This window comes from Strigops habroptila, chromosome 5 (assembly GCF_004027225.2).
Source record: "Strigops habroptila isolate Jane chromosome 5, bStrHab1.2.pri, whole genome shotgun sequence".
NCBI classification, from domain to species: Eukaryota; Metazoa; Chordata; class Aves; order Psittaciformes; family Psittacidae; genus Strigops; species Strigops habroptila.
The window spans coordinates 31,631,967-31,657,421 of NC_044281.2; the positions used below are offsets into that span (position 1 = coordinate 31,631,967).

General features: G+C 38.2%; 1 protein-coding gene across 2 annotated transcripts in view; it reads right to left on the minus strand.

Annotated features, from left to right (window-relative positions):
* LDB3 (LIM domain binding 3) overlaps positions 1 to 25,455 on the minus strand; it is an 80,315-nt gene that overhangs the window by 24,464 nt on the left and 30,396 nt on the right. For both annotated transcript variants that reach the window (XM_030488847.1, XM_030488846.1), the window contains exons 3-4: positions 18,118 to 18,269; positions 2,597 to 2,672 (exon numbers count right to left, since the gene is read on the minus strand). In XM_030488847.1, coding sequence (XP_030344707.1) covers positions 2,597 to 2,672; positions 18,118 to 18,269 — 228 coding nt within the window. The remainder of the gene's footprint in view (positions 1 to 2,596; positions 2,673 to 18,117; positions 18,270 to 25,455) is intronic.

Below are 25,455 nucleotides of genomic sequence, written 5' to 3' on the forward strand. Positions count from 1 at the left end.
TGCTTGAAAATTAGTGGAAGCTGCAATCAGATCAGCAAAAATGTACAAGAGAATTTATGGTTTAAACTAGATACTGAACTGGCACATGCAGATTTTTTTAGCTGACATTGCCATGCCTTAACCTTGACTCAGAGAAATGCGAGAAAAACTTCTCTCGATGTTTGAGGACAACATTGTCATGACTGTCTTGTAGTTTTTTTGCTCTTTTTTGAAAGGTAATCAAATTCACTTCATGTGACCTGTGAGAGTCTAAACACTGTCAAGCAGTGATATGGAGGTGACAGCTTCTGCCTATGTGTCACAGAATTCTTTATTTCTACAGTGATACTGTTACTAGAAATGATAAGGGGACAAACAAAGAAACCTTGATTTTTAAAGTATATTTACTATAATACACCTTACTGCAACATCCCCATAGCACTGTCTGTATCAGTAAAGATTTTATATTCTGGATTTTGAGACTTATCTAATGGTTCAATGCCTTCATACCCTTCCAAACCAACCTTAGTGAAGAATTTTTCTTCAGTTAAAAATTGACTGTTGTCTACTAGTGTATATCAGTGACAAACATCGCTCCAGCATTCTACTGCTACCTCTTCCCGCTGGGCCAAAGACTTAAGAAGACCTTTCTGAATATTGCCACTAGTTTCGCACCATACCTTCTCCTAGATACCACCCTTTTCCTCCAAAAGGGTTCCAGTAAATCTCTTTTCCAGCTGCAAGTACTGCCTGTAGTCCATTCAGAATAGGTGGCCTCCACCTTCCAACTCAAACCACTCTATGATTCTGTGATTCCTAAGCACTGATGCGCACAATTCTCAAGTGCGAGAAAACATGCTCCTGAAAAAGGGTTAAGTTCCTTAATCCTCATCTCTCTCTGAAGGGTTAAAATAAGTAATGTAAAGTGACTTTATAGCTTTCATGTCAAAGGCACTTTTAGGACCTCTAGAAAAACCTGCAGTAGGTGAAGTAACTTTTCTATAGGGTAGATAGTTGAGGGAGAAAACTGTTTTATCTGATAAACAGCTTTAAATACCTATGGCAATAATTTTAAAATTGACACATGCCAGGGAAGAAATGCACCTGATAGAGTCATGAAAATCTGATTCATAGAAGCCTGTGTGCCTGTGGTGGAAGTAGGCTAATTGTCATACCTGCACAGGTGCTACTGAGGTTCCCAAAAGATAACCGTCAGTTGTGTGCTGGTGAATTACTCTGAACAGACATGTCTACTTGCTGCATTGAAAACTAACAGCATTCTGTGTAGTTCTTGAGCAAAAATAAGTACTCTCTCCCCCTTCCTCTCCCTGTTCTTTGCTGGTGCAGCTGAACACCAGTCTAACTGGAAGAATGATCCATTGTTTTTCTTCTAGGAATTTCAAATTACTGTTTGGTGACTCTTCCAATAACTTATTCCAAGATAACTTTTATAAAATCATGATAGAAGCAGAAACAACTCTGAGCAAGGTAAATTCTTAATTTCATCTCCCCTGCACAAAAAGTTTACTAGATCCAGAGCAAAATAATATTATTTCTTCCTCAACTAATAAGTGGCCGGACAGGTTCATTTCAAATTTGACAGAAAAAAGTGGAATCAAATTAATCTGCCCAAGTGTGTTCTCTTCTGTTATTTTGCACAACTTTGCAGTGGTTAGAGGGAAGATATTATCTTCTGAGCTTTGAATTTGGAAAATATGGTGTTTATAAAAATTACTTAAAATTGTATCTGTGGAAGTCAGAACTGCCAAAACCAGTAGAACATCACCTAATTCCCCATGTATTTTGATCTTCAGTATTTCTTATTTACACAACATGCTAGGGATGAAACTGGCATTCCCAGAAGGGATAAAGTTGCAGAAATTGAGATTTAACCCCTTCTCCATTTATCTAATTAAATGTATCAGCAGTAGAAATGTCCTACCTAGTACTTCAGCCTAAGGATATATACAATTTTTCAGGTATCCTTGCTCCCCAGTACCACCCAAAGATACAGATAATTAGTTACCAGGTACAGTCAATAAATGCTGTTTGTTCTGATATGAACATTTATTTTATGGAAGATGACAAGACTTCACAACAGAAACCAAGCCATCCAGTTCCTCTGCCACTGTTATTCATTAAAATGACTTATCCTCTTTATTTTTTATTCTCACATCTTTTGAATAATGTGACAAGCATACAATATGATGCAAGCTTCCAAATGCCCTAATGTTCTCGTTCCAAATCAGCGTCTTTTCAATTGCAGTCAGGACTTGGACACACCCGGGCACAGTCTAATGTTTTTTTCCTCAAGAATCTACAAAAGCAAATTTTGAGACGCTTTGGTAGCCTGTTGCAGCTCAGATGAAAGCAAGCTGCTCAGAATGGGTTAGACCAGATAACATCAGAGGATAGCTGGATGCTTTGGTTCTGCTAATCAGAAATCAACAAAATACAGATCACTAATACCTTGCATTATGACAGCTTTGCTGACTGTGCATTCTTTGAATGCTTACTTATTTGGGGTGGGCAAAAGCTATTTCCTGTAGAGGTATTTACCTTCACCGTGGCAGATAAAAATGATATTAACTTTGGCTGAGGAGAAATTGTTACATACCTTCTGGTGGGGAATTACAGCCCTGGGAGTATCAATTCTGGGTGCTGTGGTTGAAACTGGCACTGGACGTTTAGATCTAGGAACACCCCCACAGGAAAAAAAAAAAAAAAAAGAAAAAAGATTAGCAATCTGGACTCCTATTTTTCAGCTCTAATTTAATGCAAAAATGATGCTTCATCAGGAGCGAAAGCTAAGCGTAGCCTAGACTTCTAGTGATCACCATGCTGCTTCTACATCCTCATTTAGAAAGGTCTTAAATGTGAGAAAAAGTTTGATATAGTTTCTCTGAATGATGAAAAGCCACCAGTTACAGAAGCAGCCTCTGGCTTGGGAGATAATCCCTTTTCCAGTACCTTGTGACAAACTGCATTTTCATAGGTGACAGTCAGCCACAACTAGATAAATTCTGGGAAAAAGGACTTACAAGTGTTTTAAAAAGCAGAGACTAAACTTCGGTACTGAGGCACCTCAAGATCAGCTCCTCAAAAGATTATTATTTAAATAGCTTAGGTTGTATAGCAACTGCTATAATTTAAACCTCTCTGCAGGAAGAAACATGGGCTTCATTTCAGACAGTTTAGTTTAAAAAGGAGCAGATCACTACCAAATTAACAACATTCCAGTCCAAATGCCTGCCTTTCACCTGTATTTGACAAATATACATACATAAGCATTTAAAAAACAAAAATAAACTCCATTAAAATGCTTTCAGAACACAGTTTGCCCTTTCATTGGAACATAACAAAGAAAGCACACAGACAAACCCTAACTGAAGCACTCTAGGATACTCAGCTAAGTGTATTTGTGGGAGGTGTTGAGAGAAGCTACATAGCTCTGAACATCCCCCTGAAGTCTTTTCAGTACATATGGGATCACCAGGGAAAATGAAATTAAAAACATAAGAATAGTCACACAAAAGAATCAGAATTATACAAGTAATATCCTATTATCAACCTACAGATCAGGATAATGTCTGGAATTCTCATCTTTAAAAAGTACATTTCAAAATTAGGACAGGTACAAAAATGAAATAAAATTCTTAAAAGCATGCAAATCAAGTGGAAGTGACTGAGCCATTCAGAACTGTTTGCTTTAGAGAGATGAGTAAGGGAAGACATTACAAAGGCTTAGAAAATAATGAATGGTAGAAATAGGGAAGTAAAGCTACGTTCCTGGACATTAAGTGAAATTAAAAAGACAACACACATAAAATTGATAAAGGCAAACATTTTTTCCTAGAGTACTTGATTAACCCGAAGTGAAACTAATTGTTACAAGACACCACTGAGACTACAAGAATAGTAGGATATTAGAAAGGATTAGATATTTATACTTGCAAGAAAAACCCCAACAGCTGCTGTACCTTGGGTAAAAATAAGTACCCATACAGACTCTCATTTTTCATGGCACAACTTAGAAGACCAGTAGTGGAAGAGCAGTATTTCCTTACTGAGGGCTGTGTTGTACTTTCCTTTGAAATACTTCCCAGTGGCATCTATCAGACAGAAAGCTGAGCTAGACAAAAACTGGGCTCATCCATAGTGGCAATCCCTGCATTAATACCTAGCTCCACATTCAGCTCTGTGTTCAGCTTTAGCTGTCACATCTATATTTCCATAAACAGGAGTAAACAAACAAACAAACAAACAAAAAAAAACCTAGGAAAAAGGAGTAATCCTTACAGGAACTGTAAGATTTCCATACAGAAGATATGGAAGTTATGCTACTTTGAGAGCTGAAAACAGATGATGTAATAGAGGCCTACCTCACAATGAGAAACTATGAAAGTGAACAGTTTGAGGAGCAATGAAAACTGGCATTTTGTTAACAATAGGTAATTAACCTGAGAAATTCACTGGCAAAGTATTCCTGAAATAAGAGGCTAGAAAATTGTAAAACTCACTAACGTTGATACTCACAGCTGGAATCTATCACAATATACTCCTTAAGATATAATTATCTGAGAAATATATACTTTCAAGTTCTAAGAACAAGAGTTAATCACTAACTGCCTAGAACAAAATTTCCTCAGGCAAGTTACCGACTGATCTTCACTCAGGAGGGAGTGCTGTACCCTTCCTCCAACCATTTCAGCTTAAAAAGAGAAACAACAAATCATATTCATGCACATGTATCATGAAAGACAGCAAAAAAAAAAAAGGGGGGGGGGGGGGGGGGAATCAGCTGCAGTCCAGAACAAAATCAGAATTGCTGAGAATTGACTGTGACAATTTTATGAACAAAGATGTAGGTGGAGATTCTGATCCTCCTTCCATTGGTGTCATTCCTGGGCCCACCCAGTTATTTCTCTGAAGTTACATGTAGGGACCTGAGCATACCGAAGACTGGAGCTGGGCATAGTAAACACTAAGTGTTCCCCTTGCTCTGCTCACTGATCATAAATTTTAGTGCCAAAGTTGCTCAGCACTGTAAACGTTGCATGTCATGTACAGAGGTATGGCAAACAATCACATACCACAATGTTTGACTCATAGCTGGAAAATACTGGTATTGCAGCAAAGGAATTTATTTACCAAACTACTCCATCACTTCTGTTATTTATTGTATGTCTATTTTCTTTCACTCATTACCTGACCAGAGAAGATGATGTTAAAAAGCTGTATTTCTTCCACATTACTAATAAGCTACATCTGTCATTCACAGTGCTATCCAACCAAGATATTTATTTTGCACTGACTTTGAGGTTTCAAGATGCTACTTTAAAACAATAAGGTTCCTACATAACTCTGCCCTGGGTGTTTATAGCTTTGAGATTTAAAAACAGAATGGTGAGGCTTGGTAGATTTAGCAGAGTCCTGAAACAGAGAAAAGGGCAGAAAAGGTGAAGTCAATTTGTGGAATGAAAGTGTATGCACTTACAGAATAAAGTGATTATTTACATAACAGCCATTACTCCTCTAGGAAAAATGTCTGCAAGTTCAGGTCAATTTTTTCCTCCCTCTTCTGCTAGATGCAACATAAGTTTGATTTTCAGCTGATGATGGTGCTGTTGTAAACATGTGTGTCCAGATTTATATCTTAATCCATTGATTAGAAAAGTATTTTATTCCAAACACTCAGGGAGTGTATTTGCTTAGCAGGGCTATGAGGAAGATGAAAGTCCAAATCTCACAAATGACTGTGACAATTTTAGATTTGATGTTGGAATGTTCCATCAAGACTGGTTTTGTGATTGTAATTGGATATCAACTTTTAGACATTTTCTCCTATATTTTCAAAGTTAAAAATGGAAGCAAAAACCTCATTTAAAAATGAAAACTCAGAACAGTTGTAACGATGACCAAATACATCATTCTGGTATTAATTCCCCTCCTTTCCACAGATATATCTTCCCTCTTCCTCAACACTGGTTCTCTTTCTTAATGATGTTCAAAACCAAGATGGATGTTGTTTTGCAAAGCAGTTCAATTTGATAACACTGCTGATATGGCTGTCAAAATTTCTACTTGTTCCCACCTACCTAAATATATCTTGAAGAGCACTTCAATCCTGGTATCTGCATTCACAACAAAGGTTCATCTGAAGTCAAGTGCATCAAGAGGAGCTGCCTGCCCCAGGAAGGGTTGCAAGAGAGTTCTGTAATGCAATATCAGTTTAACCCATGTCCTCAGAGGAGCACAATACTGTACTTGCAGAGAGGTGACATGATCTAAGAGATAATAGCTCTTTTCCATCTTCATGTGCCTTTTTTTATATTTCGTATTTTCACCAGTCAGTGTCTTTCTAATTCTCACGACAGCTAAAATAAACATTTCTTTTCTCACAGTAAGATTTTGCTTTCATTTTAATACATATGAGCGCTTATTTAGACCTTGTTGAGCATCTTAATAATGTTATCTTAATATTTCAACCACTAGAAAATGAAAAGGGGTCAAGTGCATAGACAGGTAATAAAACAGATTAGGTTAGAAATGCCTAGAAAACATTTTACATACTTGAGTTACCACCTAATTTAAACCAAGTCATTCTGGAATGGAGCAGGTAAGCACATAGCAGGATGCAAAACAACAGAGCATGTAGAATTGGGCTTCTGATCATGTATCTGTTTTAATGCAATAGTATTCCTGACCAGTTGGTAGGGGTGGTGGGGGTAAGATGCATAGAAGGGACAGACAAAATATTTCACATGGTTATCAATTTGAGGTGTCCATTTAATAAGTGATAAGATCAGTAATCTGTCACTTAAATCTTCAGCAAATTAAATAGCCAAATGGAAGCTGCTTCTTGTTTGTAGGTCTTGCACAGAAAATCTTGAGTCCTGTGATACCATGGTTTAATTCTCTAAGCCCTTCCTGGGGCATCAGCAAGCAGTTGTCTTAGTGACTCCAATGAGATTCACAAAGACAAAACCCAGAACACTTGATGGTACTTCAAATGTAACTGTGATCACTTTGGGGCTAGAAGGAGGCCTACTTTCCCTCTGAGGATATCATCTGTGCCTGCAAGAAAATTGGAAAGTATTTCCATCAGCAGTTTTGCTCTCTGTATATTAATGGTGAATGCAAATATTAACACTTAGCTGGATGACTGATTTCTTAATTATTTCCCTGCATTGTGCTGCACTCAGATTGCAAGACAAGCAATTATGCTTTCCAGACCTAATGTTCATAACCACAGCAATATATGGACAAAAACTTCTTATGCATAAATGGCACAAACCTAAAAGGGAGCTGCTATTCAAAAAAAAAAACCTATGAAAGAATTTGTTTGGAAGTTAGAAGGGAACTGAGTCAGGGGCAACCACGAACGTTATGAGATAAAAGGGAAAGGAAAAGGGAAGAAACCTTCGAGATTTTTGTGAGAGGAAGGGAACTAGAGACTGTGCATAAAGCTGAGATTTTTGAAAAGGAATATGTATTTTTAAAAAGAAAAAAAAAAAGTTGGAGAAGAAAATTCTACTCTCCTGGTCTCTCTTTGACCCTTTCTACTTCTGTGGCATCTGCAGTGTCTGTTACACCTTCTTGACTCTTCCTTTCCCTCCTGCTATGCAAATTCCGTTCTTTCTTGAACTGCCCTGAATTCTGTCCTCCAGCCTGTTCCCTCCTGAATGGAGCAACTACCTCCCAACACCTCCATTATATTTTTAGTTGACTTGCTATCACCAGTAAAATTCCTCCATTCCAGCAGCTTCTAAGGGCAAATGGGGATTCTCTCCCAGTATCCCTGGGAGATACTGGGAGCTCTGCTCTGCATGTGACAGCTCTCCAAAGGATACTAAGTACAGAAGCTGAGCACATACCAGGCCCTCACTCAACACACACAACAGGCTCTCCACTTAACCTCCATGGAGCATGAACGCCTTTTTATCAGGCAGGTTATTTTCTTGCTGTCCTCTTCTTCCTGTCTTTGCACTGGTTTTAAACCATTTTCAAACCTTTCCTCCCCTTATTGCTACCAAAAACTCAACTCAGGTAAGTTTAAACTCAACCATAAAGACAAGTGGGTTCATCCTCTGGAAATTTCATCCAGTTATAGAAGTTGTTCCTGCTGTCACAATTGACTGAATTTATATGTAGAGGCATACTGTCATCAACACTGTTGAAAACATACATTAATTTCTATCAAATCCAAAACTTTGTTAATATGTAATAATAAATAGATCATAAGAATTTGAAAATGAGCTTGTTTTAGTGCTGAACTACCAAATAGATCACTGGTATACAGTGACCAATTGTAGCTCACAAAACCTTGTTGACATCACTATATTGTCACTCAAATGTCATCTCACACAGCTAAGTTGCTGAGTTGCTTTGTTTTAAGCTTAAATATGTTATTTTACTAGTTTTCCTAAGACCATTCATCCATAGATTATAACCACAATGGTACTTACCAAAATTTTTAATGGTAACTCAATCCAAATTCACATTTGACTTCAGATTTCATTACGGGAGTTTTGCACAGCTTTTCTAGTTATCCATACTAAGTCGGTTCAAACAGCATAGGTTTCACAAGCAAATACATTTTAACTAGGCTGAAACAGGAGCCTATTAGAGGGAGGAGACGGGTTGTTTTTACTTTCTACTTTTCATTTACGTGTTTTCTATGGCTTACTGATCAGCTAAAAGCATTAGAAGTTCCTCTCAAAGCTTGCTTTAAAATAACAGCAAAAACATTAAGGGGAATAGAAGTGGTACTTTCAGCACAGTGCAGGCAAAACCGCACTACTTCAGATACTCAGAAATTATGAATAAGCATTGATTATAGATAGAAAGGCACTATTCTCACCTTAATAATGAATTGGCTAAATGCTGAATTCGGATTGCCTAGCTATAAGAGAATGGAGTTCCAGAATCAAAACAGAGAGGCTGAAATACAATCAAAATTATCAAAGAGGGATCAAAGCTTAATGGTATGTATTCAGATACAGTGTCTCACTTGAAATCTCTAAGTTCAGCATAGAAATTAGCACTAATTTCATTATTATATTCATTATTTATAATTACTGAGAGATGTTAAAAAGAAATCTATAAGACATACAAATAATAAGATAATCTGTTAGTTTAAGAAGAGCAGAAAAAAACATTTGAGTTATGAAAGGATCTAATAGCGTAGCACAAAGAATCAGCTATTATTAATAAAGAACAGAAAAGGCACTGAATAAAGATTCAGTGCCTGTATGTAACCTACCATACTCTGGTCTTGAGATTTGACTCAACCACGCCAGTAAACACAATAAATAACAATTTTCAAGAATTCAGGTACAGACTTCAGAGCAGCACTGGGGACTGCTGTAGAGCACCACCCTAAAGAGCCAGCTCTCGAATCAGGGAATCCCAACTGAACTTCAAAGACATGATGATTCACAGAAAAATAACATAAAGCTTTGTAACTGCCTTTTGTTCATACAGAGGAGTTCAAGTGTTGTCCAAATTCAGATTTCTAATGCTATGCAGATGAATTCTATTCTTCCCCTTGCCACTCAACATTTTTAAAAAGCAAAAGCTTAACTCTGAATAGTCTGAGCATCCTGACCACAGATTACTTCTAGTTTCCCAAAGCTGTTAATGAAGCATATTTACTTAGCTGATTTTCCTGTAACTCTTCTTACTTGGGATGTGCACCTTACTGTGTGCCACACAGCTTTTAGAGTATTTCTAATTGACATACATAGGAGACAAAAATTAGTGAACATGGAAAATTAGATCTTAACTACAGTACGCCTCATTTAAGTCTTAACTTTCTCTGTTTCCAAGCTAAAACACTTCAGTGAGCTTTCCATTAATGCCTGTATCTGAGAGACTTTGACTAGAAAGAAAGTCAAGAAAGTTAGGCAGGATTTGTCAAAATAATCTGTTTCCTTTTGAGGTACTCAAATACTGTTTGAAGTTGTCATTACAGCAATGCAGAAACTCCACATGGCCAGCCTGTACCCACTGCTCAGCACTGCCATGCTGCAACAGACTCCAGCCAGGGAGAGCACAGACACAAAGTGGTGGCCAACCCCTGAAGATGCCTGAAAGCCAGGCAAAACAGACCTCGGTGTGTCACTGCTCTCGCTGTAAGAAACAATGGGACCATCAATGATTAAAATTTTGTGGAAAAAAAAGAATGAGCCCTGGCAGCTTCTATAGTGGCTGGTGAGCAAGAAACACCACAGTAAAAAGGATCCAAAGGAAACCATGAACTTCACATGCACAAATAACACATTACAAGATTGATCTAGTAAAGCTTTAGTGTTTCACCTGATTGAATGGTTCCTCATACCATTTCTAAAAAGTACTCTATCATCCATTCCAATCAGCTTCAACTGTGTAGTTTACATTTTGACATGACCATGCTTAAGCTAATCAATACTAAACAATAAGAAAAGGTCCCAGCCCTAACACGTTGTGACCTTCCTGTCTACTGTAACATTTTGGGTAACATATCGACTTCCTCATTGTAGAATGCAGCCAGTAACCATCTGAAAGAGTACAACTGTCGTGTACTTAGTAAGCTATGTCAGCCCATTGACTCTGGCAAGATGTGCCCATGTTTCCCCACCTTGACCTTTCCATTGTGGAGTGCAATGTAATATGTGAAAGGATTCTCATGGAGATTATCTTTCTCAGACAAGTAACAATGATTTTTTAACCTCACCTCTAAACTGGTATTTGGGGGAAGAAAGAGAATTGATGTGCACTCAGAAGAGTTCCAATCCCCAAGCAGAATCTTGTCGTAATAAAAACTTCATTGCCCTTTAAAGCCTTGGCACATATCCACAGTTTCCAGACTCTTTTCTAAAACTAACAAGAACACTTTATGCAGTGAGTGTAAATAGCAGTCCACTCAGTTAAACTGCTCATGTAAGGAATATATTTATATTTATTGCAGTGACTGACATTGATATTTTATTTCATTTTCCATGGAAAAAGCTGCTCATTAATTTTAACAGCATTAAATGTTACTACTCAAAGACAGTAACTCACATCCCTTTCCAAATGCTAGCCTGACATCTGTTAACTGTCCTCTCATACCCACACACAAAGACAACTGAGCATGCAATAGGATCCTCCTTTATTTCACAAGGAGTGAGAGAGGACCACCTCTCTCAGCTCACAGTAATACAGTAATACGGTAGCTTCTTTAATCCACTAGTAGGATATGCCTTTTTTTAATGTTTTGAACATACAGCGCCATCAGAAGTCTAGGGAGGAAACCTTGGTTATGGGAGGCAGATGACTCTCGAAAGTTATAGAGTCACATGCAAATATAAGCAAACTAAACTAACAAGTATCACATTTCACATCCACAATTAGTGTTCTTCTCCTTTATAGCTGCTTAAAATTTTAAATTTATACCACGTTGTGATTCAGGAAAGCACACAGGCAGTTGTTTAGACTATTCTGCTTTTCTTGTCTGCCCAAAGGTAGATTCTGTAACACCTCTCCTGAGTACGGGTACATGCAGTTACCTACTGATTAAGGTGCTCACTGAGTGAATTGAGGGCTCCAACACAGACTGTCCATATGGTCACAGATCTGAGTACTTGGGCCAGTCTAGGTCATAATTATTCATTATTGTAACATCACATGGAATATCTAACATTGCAGGAGCTTTTAATTTATTTCTTTCTGATACTTAGCCAGTATTTTCTTAATTAAAGCATTAAATTCTACTGAGAATCATAGTGGCATATTCAAACAATTTACGTAGAACTCAAGGGAACGGACTAAAGAACAGAGCTTCATTTTTTAATTTTTTCTTTTTATACTCCTATTTGATTTTTCAAGTGTCCTCTAATTTCAGGCTATATTTCTATAGCAATATGAGCATATCTGTACTTTAAAATAGGATAAGAATTCATAATTTCTGGTGAAATGTTATAAAACACAGATGGCACATCTTTCTCAACACTTCACTAAATACTGTGTTCTGATAGGAGGCAGGCATTCACATCCTTAATCCATGGTCTTGCATGGTCACAACCACCTCACTTCTGCATCCAGTAATTCAGAGATCCTTACTGAAGTCTTGATGTGGTCCTTGTTCCCTAAACTTTTATGTGCTGCTATACTAGTTGTTGAGTCCCAGGTGGGACTCCTGAGTGTGAAAGTGTTGCTGCAGCCTCATCCAAGAAGCAGTCATTTGGTACTGGGCATTCAGTTTCCATAGCTTGAAGACTGCAGTCAGAAAGACAGGAACATCCAGGAAAAACTTAGTCACTCTAAGAACGGATTTCAGGAGATATATTCACAGTGCTGAACATGAGCACTAGTAAATTATCACTAGCATTAGTGTTCCTTTAAAAAAAAAAAAAAGTCATATTCCTATGGCCTCAAATCCCACCTCTAGTCTGTAAGCAGTCTCTGAATGAAAACATCATTAGTCTGATGAATGTAACGGAATCAAAGAAGGTAAAAAAAATTCCAAATCCATATTTTAATTTTCTGTTTGTTTTTACTAATCATCTCCTACAATGCTTTTAGGAAACATTTCTACAGAATAGTCTTAGTACCACTATTTCAGACCGCACTTTCATCAGTATTGTTTATATAGTTTTAATTTACTTTTAAACTGGGACAGATACTCTCTTCTAATTCTTCTGATCATAAACTCTGCCTAAATCTGATTCTGATTTAAAATACAACCATCAGCAGACCTAACACATGCACAGAACTGGTTATTATTCACAGCTTCAGACAAAAGAAAGCAGTTTGCCATAACCACTGAAGTCCCCTTGCTTGCAGTTTGCTGTCACCACATGCTTTATTTATAGTAGGCCTGAAATAAATACTGCAGGATCAGCCATCTTTTGGTGCTGCACAAAAAAGGAAAGCTATTAAATATTTACCGTAATTCTCTCACAGCTTTGCTTCTGATACTTTCCCTTTCACTAGAGAAAAGGATTATTTACCTCACAATTTTCCAGCAAAAGACAGTCAATTGTGCCTGTCTGGAAGTGAATGGTAGCACCATTGGCATGCCCTGGGAGGGGAAGGTTGTGTCAACACGCACCAAGCACAGAAAGCCTGCACAACCCCTGCTCCTCTCCAGCAGCACAGGGTGACGCCAAGGCAGGAGCCTTAGAGTGTTCCAGGAATGTTTGTGCCAGCAGAATGAGGCGCGCTTATGTTACAGCACTTTCCAAAACCAAGCCAGTACATTCGGTGAATCCTTTCCAAGGAGGCTGATCAGATTCCTTGAGTTAAGATCAAATGAATGTTGTGGATGCTCCACTGAAACTGTTGACAAATAATACTGCACTCTTGTGCATTGCATTTACTGTGAATTTTAAAAAGCAACCCATTTGTATGAAATGAAAATAGATTTTGCATGCACTTCATTTTTCACGCACTTCATTTTTCACCTGTGAAATGCAAGACAATAAGTTCATGGCCAAGTATTTGTGAGACAGCCAGCCAGTTAAAGATGAACTTTAACTGGCCTAGAACTAAAATGCCTGGGGCAGCTGTGTAGCTCAAGTAACTGATTAGAAACTGATACTGAAAAATGATTGAGAACTAAATTCCAGGAAGTCACAAAAGACTAAAAGCGCAGCAATGTCTTTTTCCACCACAACCCAGGTCATTAGAGTATGACCACAGCACTGGCATCAATCCCCATCAGTACCTCTACATTAATGTAGGTTTCTAAGGAAAGAGCTGCATTCATTTAAGTATTTAATGGTTTAGAGTATCAGCCTCGTTTGCCTCAATACTATCATGCCCCATGGAGTTCTACTGGGTAACACTGCACACTGCCAAAGAAATTTCTTCTCCCCTCACTGCTGCTCTCTTCAACTCAGAAGAGAACTCACTTCCTAGATCTATTTTGTCTTCTACACTGAAGGAAGCAGAGCTGGTCTGGAGGGTCCCATACTTTCCACACCTCTGGATCACAGGTCTCTTTCTCCAAAAATGGTCCAAATAATTCAAATCCCTGCCACTTGCCTGTCTGCATCCTTTAACTGAACCAAAAGCAGCACGGGGAAGCACTCTTCAGTCTCAGGAGAACTAGGTAGCCAGACACTGAAAATGAGCAGTCCTAAAATGCAGCATTTCACTCAAGCTAGTAACAAAACAAGTTCTGGTTCCCTGATCAAACCTCTGGCACAGCTGGTGAGACCTCCATCCTAATTTTCTGGTTTCACATGAAAACATAGCATGGGTGAAGTGATAAGAACAAATTTAACAGGAAGTTTAGGGAAGGAAGCTGTCAAAACAAAACAAAACAAAACAACCCACCAAAAAAAAAAAAAAAAAAAAAAAAAACAAAAAACCCAAAAACCTAAAAAAACCAAACAAACAAACAAACAAAAAAAACCCAACAACTTGACATCCACAACTCCTGAACCCGTAATAGGATTTTTACATGAATGAAACATGGAGAATTTCACTCAGGCCAGCACCGTGCACTAAGTACTCACTGAAGAGCTGTGTTAGTGTACCTTGAACAGTGCAGACTGATGGTACTTGAAGAAAAACTAAGTTTGTATAGCCAGAGAAGGGCAGACTCTCACTGTGTAGGCAGGCAAGTACAAATGGGCATCCTTAATGCTTCCCTTCTGCTACGTTTGATGTCTTGCAATTTGATGTCCTGCACAAGTGCTGACACCATGTACAGCTTTTCTTGACAGCCAAATAAAAAATAACCAGTTCCCCACCCTGAAAAAGGAGCCCCACAGGAAAATTGAGTGTGATAATAAAAGTGAGTAGCAGCAAACACTGTCCGAACTGTCAGATTATAAACAATGCCCATGAAACCTTCATGGCCAGGATCAATAAAAAGAAAAGCCATTGCTCTTGATAGCCAAGACCATTAGAAAAATAAAAAGCTTTCTGTCTCAGAGCATTTATGTCTAGATTTCACATTCCACTGCTTCTTCCAAGGCCTCATAGACTGAACAAGCAAGTTCATTTATATTTCCAGTGCTGCAACAGTGAAACCAAGCCACAGATTGCCTGGTAAGGCATTCCATGACCTTGAAACGTATTGCATAGAGCCACGTGCCTATTTCACATAAATGTCTAAGATCACCAAAATTTAGGGCTTAAGTTTTCCCATCACGACAGTCAGTTTCCTAATGCACATATATGCCTTTCCATTTGAAAGGATTTCCAATGTTTCCAAACTTTTATGCAAATAAGACAACCGAGTGTACCCATCTCTACCATCTTTACAGAAACTAGCTTTGTTTTTTCCATAGTAGTGGAACACTCCACTCTAGTTTCATTGCTGCAAGCCATGTCTAAAAAAGTTAAAATGATCTCTTAGCATAGTCATTTCCTGGTAACCAAGTCCAGGAGATTCTGCCTTTCTCCTGTTTTCTTCTTACTTGGTTGCAAATTACTATCACTGGTCACTGCTCCCATATTTTTCATGTTAACTATTCTTCTCACCAATATTTTTCTCTTCATAAAATCATTCTTGTTGGGAAAAAAAGTCATTGTAAGTTTTGTGCAGGCAACTAAACTGCCACAATCTTTTTGTACTTGAGCAAATTAACCCATTTGTGCCTAGGAAGATAATTTTTCAAGGTGAGATTAAGCTAACTTCCCAAATATTATGGAGATGCCTTTTGTTCAAGACATTGGGATGCTGGACCTGGATAACTGACACATGCATAGGTCGGCTGGCTGAGATCACATGCTGATAGGGTTTAGCTTGTACAAACAGCGAATTGTGCAAAGTGAAAGCCAGCTTAATGCCTTTGAGCACAACTTTCTGAATAGCCCCCAATCATCTAAGAAACACACACTACTTAAAAAAAAAAAAAAAAAAAAAACACAAAACTACTTTTCAATCTTTGTTTTTTCCCATACAGCTCTAGCAAAGCTGAATGGGCCACCAATGCAAACTTACATGAAAAATCAACTGTCATACTGAAGAGATTCTATGAACTGTAGAAGTTTGGAGCACAATCATCATCTGTGAAAGTTCTCATTTGCTAACAAAGAAGTTGTCTGACCTATTTGTGCTTAATAGTATTTCACACCACTTTATGCCATTTCTCTTCTTTTCAAAATGGATCTTAACTCATCTACATCTATTATCTATGCAAGCATATTTCAGTCTGTGGAACGCTCCATTACTGCTTACTTCGGCTGTCCATTATCCACATAACGTTATTATCTGAATCACATACTATTGTTTTGGAACTGAGAGACAAGGCAAGGCTTAAAAAAAAAAAAATAAAAGAAACAATATGAGCAAGAAAGCAGTAAATAATGACACTTCCACTAGAATTATGCAGACAAAGAATAATGTACACCACAATAAATAAGCCTTTAGCATTTTGAAAATATTTTAAGAAAACTAACAATTACTTCAATCATTCGACAATAAATAAGTTGTCCTGGATGCTGTAAATCACTTTTTTTAATGATGTGGGAACTAGATTTGTTGCCATTTAGATGTCAGCAAGTACAAAAGCACAACAATTACTCACATGAGATGTCCCTGCCAACACTTGATGAAAATCATGGTTTTAAGTGACTTGCATCTGTGATATGTATTAGGATAATCTGGTTTTGTTAGTCAAAGATTTGGGAACCCATCCTCTGTATGGAAGGAGAGGTGATGATCTGTAGTTTTAAATGGCAAGCCATAGAGACAGCCACTGGACCATTTTTCAGTCCGATATTCAGGAAAATTAACCCCAAATATGCAATAAGCCAAAGCACAAAATGAAACATTTTCTCTCAATGAAAAAACACAAGGATGCAACAGAAAAGCAGACAGAAGTTCTAAAATAAATTATCACAAATTATTTTCCTTAACTTTCAAATACAAAATAATCCGGAACAATGTAAATCTTTTTAAAAAGGTATCATACATATATTCATAATATCACTAGCATTCATTAGAACAGAGAAAAAGCAGCTGGATTAGCCCATAGGAGAAGAATTCAATTACATGCATCAAAATAGCACCCCATCTTCCCTCAACAACTTGAAGACCATTTTCTTCTGGCTTCTAATATAAGGCCCATTTCAGTACATTTAGGATTAGGCTCCTTGTCTCTAACTCTGGCTGAAAATCTTGCCTAAGCACATTAGAGGCACACATGCGCATCCTATGAGGCAGCAGAAGTTACTCCATACATCTCCCTGCCTCCCTTGCATTCACTGAAACAGCTAGAGCATGCCCTTTGAGAAAAATCTCGAAGATTTTTCTTTGAGATAATCTGGAACATCTGAAAAGCTTTAATTTAAACTCTTTTCTAGGAAATATCTAAGTCTACCCAAGTGTTCTCACAGAAGCTAACAAACGTGTTGCAATTTTGTTAGCATCTTTCTACTTTGTGTACTTATTTTATACATTATCTGGAATGTCCACTTAAAGGCAAACCTGGGAGTTACAAAGCCATGTGAGAAATTCAGCCATACATTTTGCTTTAGAATACCCTGCTCTGTCTTGGAAACCTCAGGTAAAGGTCTTTTTTCCTTAGGCGTTAGTCTGTTCCTGATACTGTTTAGCTCTATTGCACATCCATGTATGAGTTCTTCTGGTATATTCTCAGAAATTATATTTCCACATTACAACCTGCTTTCTGTACCAGTCTTTGCCTAGCCTATGTAAAAATTATCTACTCCACAATGCAATAAAAATAGCAATTACTTTGCTTTATAACATCATGGAGCTTTAAATATTAATGCAGCTATTACAGAAAATCTCTGTGCAAGGTTATCTGACTTGAGAGCAGGTTTCCTTGGAAGCAACATTAACCAGGAAAAGCTGAGAGACCTGTTACGTGAAGAGATTCTGCTTTAACAGAATTTTTAACAGAAGCCTGAATGGGTATGGGATTACACCTGAATACAGTAGGCTAAATTCAACACAAATACACTCAGCGTATCAACCATACCAATTTCTATAAGAATCTGTGCTGATTTCTATAAGAATCTGTGCTGATTTCTATAAGAATCTGTGCTGATTTTGGCATTATATCTCATACCTGTGCATTGAACACTTCAAGTAAATGTAACAGAGAGAGAAAAAACACTTATATCACTTAGTCACAAGTTTCATAGGAAGCCCTTTTTTTAATACAAGGACTTTAACTTGTATCAACATACTTCTGAAGAGTGAGGCTCAAGTTGTGGCTGGCTGACTTGATCTTGTTCTGGGCCTCTAAGTGGGTCATGCTGTCAGTGTTGACTCCATCAATGGCTACCACAAGGTCGCCTTGGTTCATCTGTGACTGTGCTGCCTTACTGCCAGGGGTGATCTGTGTGGGAAAAGGAAAAAAAGTTGTATCAGGATAAGTCATTCTCTACAAAAAGCTCTCACAGAGAACTCAACCAGAATTTTAATGAGGAATAGATGCAGCAATAAATACGGTAATAGATACAAGACTAGCTGTATCTGTTATTGTACAGGTGGAACAACAAAATTTACAGAAATTAAACAAACTCAAAGTTAACTCACATTTCAGGACAACATCTACTTGTTATTACTTCCATTTTGAGAGGTTAAGCCCAATGCAGTGGTTCCTTTACCACATACTGTCTCCTCCTCAAGAAGATAATGATTACTATTTATATTGGACTATTATATAGATACATTACTCAGAAGCAGAAAACTAATGAACCATTATCTACTGCATGATTTTATTGTATTTTTCCTCCTAAACCCCGTTTTTCCCAAGTTAATTCATTAGATTGAGCAGGCAGAAAATGAATGTGTGTGAGGGGCCTTGGACATGCTTTGATCTTTTATAGCAAGCTTTATAGGAAAATATTCTGCTTACCCTTACCCACATACAACTACAACTCCATTACCAAGACAGATTACTATATACCCTAGATGACCTCAACAACCTGCTGGACCTGACGCTCCAAAGACAGACCAGCACTTTTAGAAATAAGAAGCCACAATGCTTCAAATACAAACCCAACTACTGAGACAACAGTTCTGGTCATTCAGTATGGCATCAAATTTTGTTACCTCCAGATTTGTTGTGAACTGCATCTTCTCTGACTGGACAGTGTCCTGACCTCAGTTATACACAGCCCTCTCTGCTTGCATCTGGATGACACTGATACAGTATAGCTACTCACAAAACTTGACTCTATAAGGGAACTCCAACTAAAACAGAAGAGCTTTCACATACCGTCAAATTTTAGTGAGCACATTAGAGTTGTCCTCTGCTTTCAGCACTCAGTACTTAAATGGTACGGACATAAGCTATAGGTCTTTGCTCTTATTTTTAGATACTCCCTTACATTCCTCACTTCTAAGAAAACCCTAGAATAATCTAAAATAATACAGCAAACGCTGTAGTCAAAAACTCTGCTCCTTCACCACATCGAACATAAAAGAAAGATGTGCCTGATTATGAGTCAAAATTCTCCAGTGAATTCAGGCAGGCTGAAACTGGGAAGTTAAATTCCTAAGGAAACCAAAACCCAACACAAATCCACATGCTTTTCATCACCAAACGTGAAGTGAAATCCTTAACCTGTCTTCCCTAATATGAACTCAAAACACTTAAAAAAACCAAACCAAAACAAAAAAGTCCTTCCAAAACAATTCCTTAGACTGCTTCTTTATGCTCTTCCACTGGCAAAGATGAAGAAAAAACCAGAAAAAATCCCTTTCTTAACACCCCATTAAAGATGCTCAGTATTGATGCTGGCAGTCTAACTGACAGTGTAATATGACAATGGAAGTTGTCATCTTACTAGAACACAGGCTCTAGTATCAGGATGCTAGAACACAGCACCCCAAATACTTGGACACTCTACATAACAATAGAGATTACTTTAGAATTAGGAACTGTAAACAACATCCCAGAACTGATCTGACTGGAAGAGACAGCTTTCTATGTGTTTTCATTAGAGATAAAAACAATAAGAACTCTATGTTTTCCAAGCAAAGGACAGCCACAGATACAATGTTCTCATGCAAAGTAGAGTTGACTGATGATGGCAGTGCCATTCCCTGATATATTTTTCTGGTGTTAAGGAACTGAGCAGTGGGGAAAATACTTCCTGGTAGTTTCAATGATGGAGCTTTATTCTGCTGTCTAAAGCACCCTCATAGAAAGCGATTAGTAGAAACAAGAGACTCGTATCACAAGCATTGTTTTCCTAGCCTATCATACAAACATTAGCTTCTATGCTATGTAATTTCATTGACTTGTATGGTATGGTGACATACACAGAATCCAGAAGCATATAAAGAATACGGATTATTTGCAGACCCACATGTACTTGTATAGTTACTGAAAGACCCTTCCCTGCTCAGTCCCCCAAATACAGCAAGAAACAGAAACTGTGATTTCAGGGGCCAGCACTCCACAGATGTCACTTTAAAATTTACCTTATCCTAGCTTCACAGACAGTAAGACAAGTATAAAAGATGGATTTGGTTTATTGTATCTGTAGTTCAGAACCATAATAAGTATCAGGAAATAATTACTTTTTCCCCTAGTCTTCCCACTGGCTAAGAGAATGCTATGTAGATTAGTTGGTTCTGTAGAGCCTTATATAGCACGCATTATTAAAATCTGGATGTGTAATCTATTTAAAATATTCAAATCAAAGTACAAAATTATACCTATTTTAGTCAGAAGCTAACAGGCTTCTCTGTGAGATTTTCAAGTGAATCCACAGTGTACATTTCCAGCAGACATTTAGAACAGTCAGTAATTGTTGGGGACAAAATACCAGTGTACAGATGGAGATACAGGGCAGCCAGATCTGAAGTGTCAAGGCACATTCAAGACTATCTTGTTCCCATTTTTAAAGATCCAGCAGAAAGGAATGGAATGCAAAGTGTTTATCTGTTGGTATTTTCCTTTGAAAACTCAGCTCTGAGCAACTAAAAATTTACTAAATACAATCACAAACGGAGAAGATCTCACTGTGTCTTTGTAAAATCTTTAGAGATTATTTTCCATTTAAAAAGGTTTTAAAAAATACTTTTTTAAACGAAGGGTGAATGTTATTTAACTCTTGGAATCAGACTGCAAATTCAGATCTCTCTACACAGGAAGTTCTCATTTGCCCTCATCTCAGCCTCTCTTCTATTAACAGCAGTAACAAAAGTAAAGAAATGGAGTACTGTCTAGACCAAATATGCATTTTCCAATTTAACCACCAATGTATTTTTCTTAGAACATCTCTGGGCAAGATCTAGACAAAACTATTTCAGAAAACCTTTGAAACTCACTTGCTCTGGATTACAACATTAGCTTTCAGATGCTAGGTGCTGCAAACACCTTTATTCAAGGCTACAGTGAGATCTTCCCCAGAGACTCAGGTCATAGCTATTTCTGTCAACTGATTTCCAAAATCCAAGCCAGGGTACCACTGACATCTAGTTTTAACAGCATTTCTTTAGCACCTCAAGCCCAAGCACAGACTTCATCCTGAAAAGCCAAGTACCTTTCCTCTCAGAAAAGCAGAGGAACACTTGCTGCTTCAGATATGTGAATTTTCAGCCCTCACAAATTTCTTATGGGGCAGACATCTGACTTCCAAATATCCTCAGCTTAAAGCAAGTGGGCAGTCTGGAAGTATCACATGTTGCTTTCAATGCACTACAGAGAATTCTTACTACGCTTTGTTGTGAGCAGATCTGTATACTGGGTGAATATATAGTATGACAGTGACAGCTGTGTCCTAAAACGTTAAGTCTGCGCTGGGTTCAGAGTAACTTCTACTTCGCAGGAGCTCTGGGAGGCAGTGTACAAAGTGCAGCTGCTGCACCACCTTGAGAACAGCAAGTGTTCCCATCTAAGCCCCCTCAGCTACGCTCCAAAGGGGGAGAGATAGGGATCAGGCAGCATTTGGGTGGCTGAGTGTTAAAATACTAAGAAGAATGCTTGTATAAACACATGGATGGACACAGCTTTCCTACCCTAAGAAAATCCTAATTTACAAGGCAGACAAAAACACAGAGAGGCCTATACAACTGAGAAGGTGTTAATACAGTAGCTTGGAGCATTGGATAGGATCTCTTCTTTCTTCAGGACTTGAGTTATGCCTGACCCCTTCCTGACCCCAACCCCAAAATCAACAAGTTATATTTTCCGCTTTTCAGAGAATCAAGTATTTGCCAGCACTAGACATACGCTAAAGCGCTAGGAGTGAACACCATCTCCTTTTCAGGATCCCTGGAACAGAAGAAAATATTAAAAGAAAATACAGTATAATATACTTTTACAAGAGTAGACTATAATATACTCTTACAAGAAAACGAATGGACAGACAATAAGGATTACTAGAAAATATGCTTCCTTTATGGAGAAAACAGCATTTAAGTCTCCCCCGTTAAATTTTTCCAAGTGAATTTTTGTACAGATGCTTCCAACAAGCCTTCATAGGCTTTTTAAGCACTGAGGCTCACAATGCCAGCTCATTTAGCTTCCTCATTTAGCGCATAAGAGCACGACCTACTGAAATGAGGAAAGACATGCTTTGAAACCCCACTGCAGAACAGTACACTGAACTGGCAAACGCCCATATGACTCCAAGTAGTTATGTCTGGACTGAAGACATCAGTTCGTCTCCCACTGTGAACAAGTTGAGGAAATTTATATTAATGTTTCCTAAATCATACAATCATAGAATGGTTTGGGTTGGAAGGGACCTAAAGATCATCTAGTTCTAACCCCCCTGCAAGGACACCTTCCACTAGACCATGTCGCTCAAAGCCCCGACCAGCTTGGCCTTGAACACTGCCAGGGATGGGGCAACCACAGCTTCTCTGGACAATCTGTGCCAGTGTCTCACCACCCTCACAGTAAAGAGCTTCTTCCTAATATGTAACCTAAATCTCCCCTCTTTCAGTTCAAAGCCATTCCCCATTCTCCTGTCCCTACATACTCTTTTAAAAATTCCCTTTCCACATTTCTTGTAGGCCCCCTTTAAGCACTGGAAGCTGCTCCAAGGTCTCCCCCAGAGCCTTCTCTTCTCCAGGCTGAACAAGACCAACTCTCTCAGCCTGTCTTCATGTGAGAGGTGCTCCAGCCCTCTGAGCATCTAAATGAGTCGCTTTCTATAATAACTAAATGTGTAACAGCTCCAAAGGGAAAATCATGGCTTTTCCTAGACAATACAAGACAATTCAATAAAGCAGCAGAGAAAAGGAATAAAACCCACTGGGACAAGTCACACGCAGAAATACATCATTTCATGTGACATATTGGCAGAAGGCATGAAACAGGAAAAGCGAAAACAACAGCCTAGATAGTGGGATGTTTGCTCTGTGGTGTAGGCTATCTGATGATGGCTTTTACACCTTTCAGTGTCAGCTGAGCCAAGACTGACTAAATGTAAAGACAGAGAACTGTAGGAAACTGGAAATGAAAGTCTTTGCATGTATCACTAAGCAAGCCTAAACAAAATTCCCTTTTTGCAGCTACCACTTTCCTCAATAATATGTCTCATTGTTTTCAATTTACTACCAGGCTTTAATTGTTTTTTTTTCTCCTTTCTGCTTTTGTTTTTAATGAGACAACAAAACCTGCCTTAAATGAACACTCATGGCATCTGCAAAATATGCCACTGACACCTTGAAGGACTTCCGTTTATATTAAACAGAGCTGAGATGGCAAGCTGCAGAAGCACTCTCAAGTGGCCTCTCAGGCTATGCTTCATCCATAGTTAGGAAGGGAGATTACAAGACATGTGAGAACACCCAAAATAGCTTTAATCTACCTCTCTTAGGCACCCAGAGCCATGATACCACAGCAGCACAGAGACTTCACGGGGCAGACAGTCAAGCACTTACAATTCAGGACACCCTGTACTACCAGAGCAGAAGGGCTACTAGCACTTAGGCTTATCCAACTTACCTCAGTCTCAGGTATGCCAAGCCACATTGGAATGGTACCACCTCAATTAACACCAGAAATTTTCCTTCTACTTAATGCCTTTACAAGACTGCTGTTCATATATAAGCTCTTCAAGGAAGAAGACTGACAACTAGCCCTTCTTGCTAAGCTAAATATACCCAGGTGATGAAAATTAGCCAAATGTAAAAGATTTTCAGCTGGGAAATAACAGGAAGTATATAGCCAATGCTTAGGAAATTGCTCTTGGCTAGGCTTTTGGGGAATTTTTTGTGAGAGTGAATGCTCCTGTTTGGAAGGAAGATCTATTCCATTCATTGCCTCAACTCCATGTTACCTAAACGAAAAATTTTCAGTCCTTTGTTAAAAAGTAAAAGAAATATTTTGCAGTTTAGCCTGTTAGAAGCATGGCTCATCTACGTACACCAGCTATACAGATGACAGTAAAAATGTGGATGTGGCTTTTTAATGGGATGTGTTGGCATAGCTATAAAACTATGCAGCTCTCTAAATCTTGTATAGTATGACTAATAGTAATCTCTCTTTTCATAATCTTTATCTAAAAATAGCTGTTAGATCTATTCAGTCTATTCTCAGTTAGCATCACATACTGTGCCAAGATAGCGTGTGCTATGTATCTTGCAGAAGTGAAATGGAAGCAGAGAAATGAGTCATATAATAACAAACATTGATTGTTTTGTTACAACAGTTTTTAAGGAACAAGTGAGTAAGTTCTTTGGTATCAAACAGTTTAATAACCTTATTGCAAATTAAAACTGAGACTGTGAGGTACTGATCCTTAATATTCTGGCAGCCTGTGTGTGTGAGCAGTTCTGTTGACCTCCATAGGACAACTCCCTGCTGCAAAGGAACACTCAGCTTGTAAGTGCTTGCAGGATTGGAACTGCCAAGTTTCTTCAAAGGTTCCCCTTCCTCTTCTCTACTTCTTTTTCAAATTCTAATTAATTTTAAGGCAGTTTCATAAGGTAGGATGTTTCTTTGTGTTTCAACTAGGCACATCTCAGTTATCAATATGGCCTTTCACATTTTCACAGCAATCAGCTTCCTCAATTTTACATTCTGTGCAGTTTCTTTACCTCCTTACAAAAAACCAATTTGTCTTGTCTCCCCCTACAAGCACTAGCAATAAACTGAGGGGTTTATGTCTTTTGCTGTTGGCCACTATGGTAAGATTTTCTTTCTTTCAAGCTCATTCTGCTTAATGCAGTTCATTGTATATAACTAAGACCGCAATGCTTTATAACTTTGAGGGGCTTTCGACTGGTTCAGCAACAGTAACCCTTGACTAAAAGGGCATTTGAGACAATACTGTGACTTTCAGTTTGGCAGATAGTGGCCTACAGCCACTTGTGATATTAAGCAACTTAAAATAGCTTGGACTCTGAGTATGTCCTGAGGTTCTATCATAGATTTGACAGACGTGTAAGTGACTCTTCTGCTCCTGTGCGTTTGTAAATTAGGGTACTTATTACATTGATGCAGGCTTACATTTAACTATTCTTTAAATGTGCATTTGTCTATTGAGTTCTTTCTGTTTCTGGCCACCAGATTACCAGGGGAGTAATTCTTCCTCTGATCACTAAAACACAAA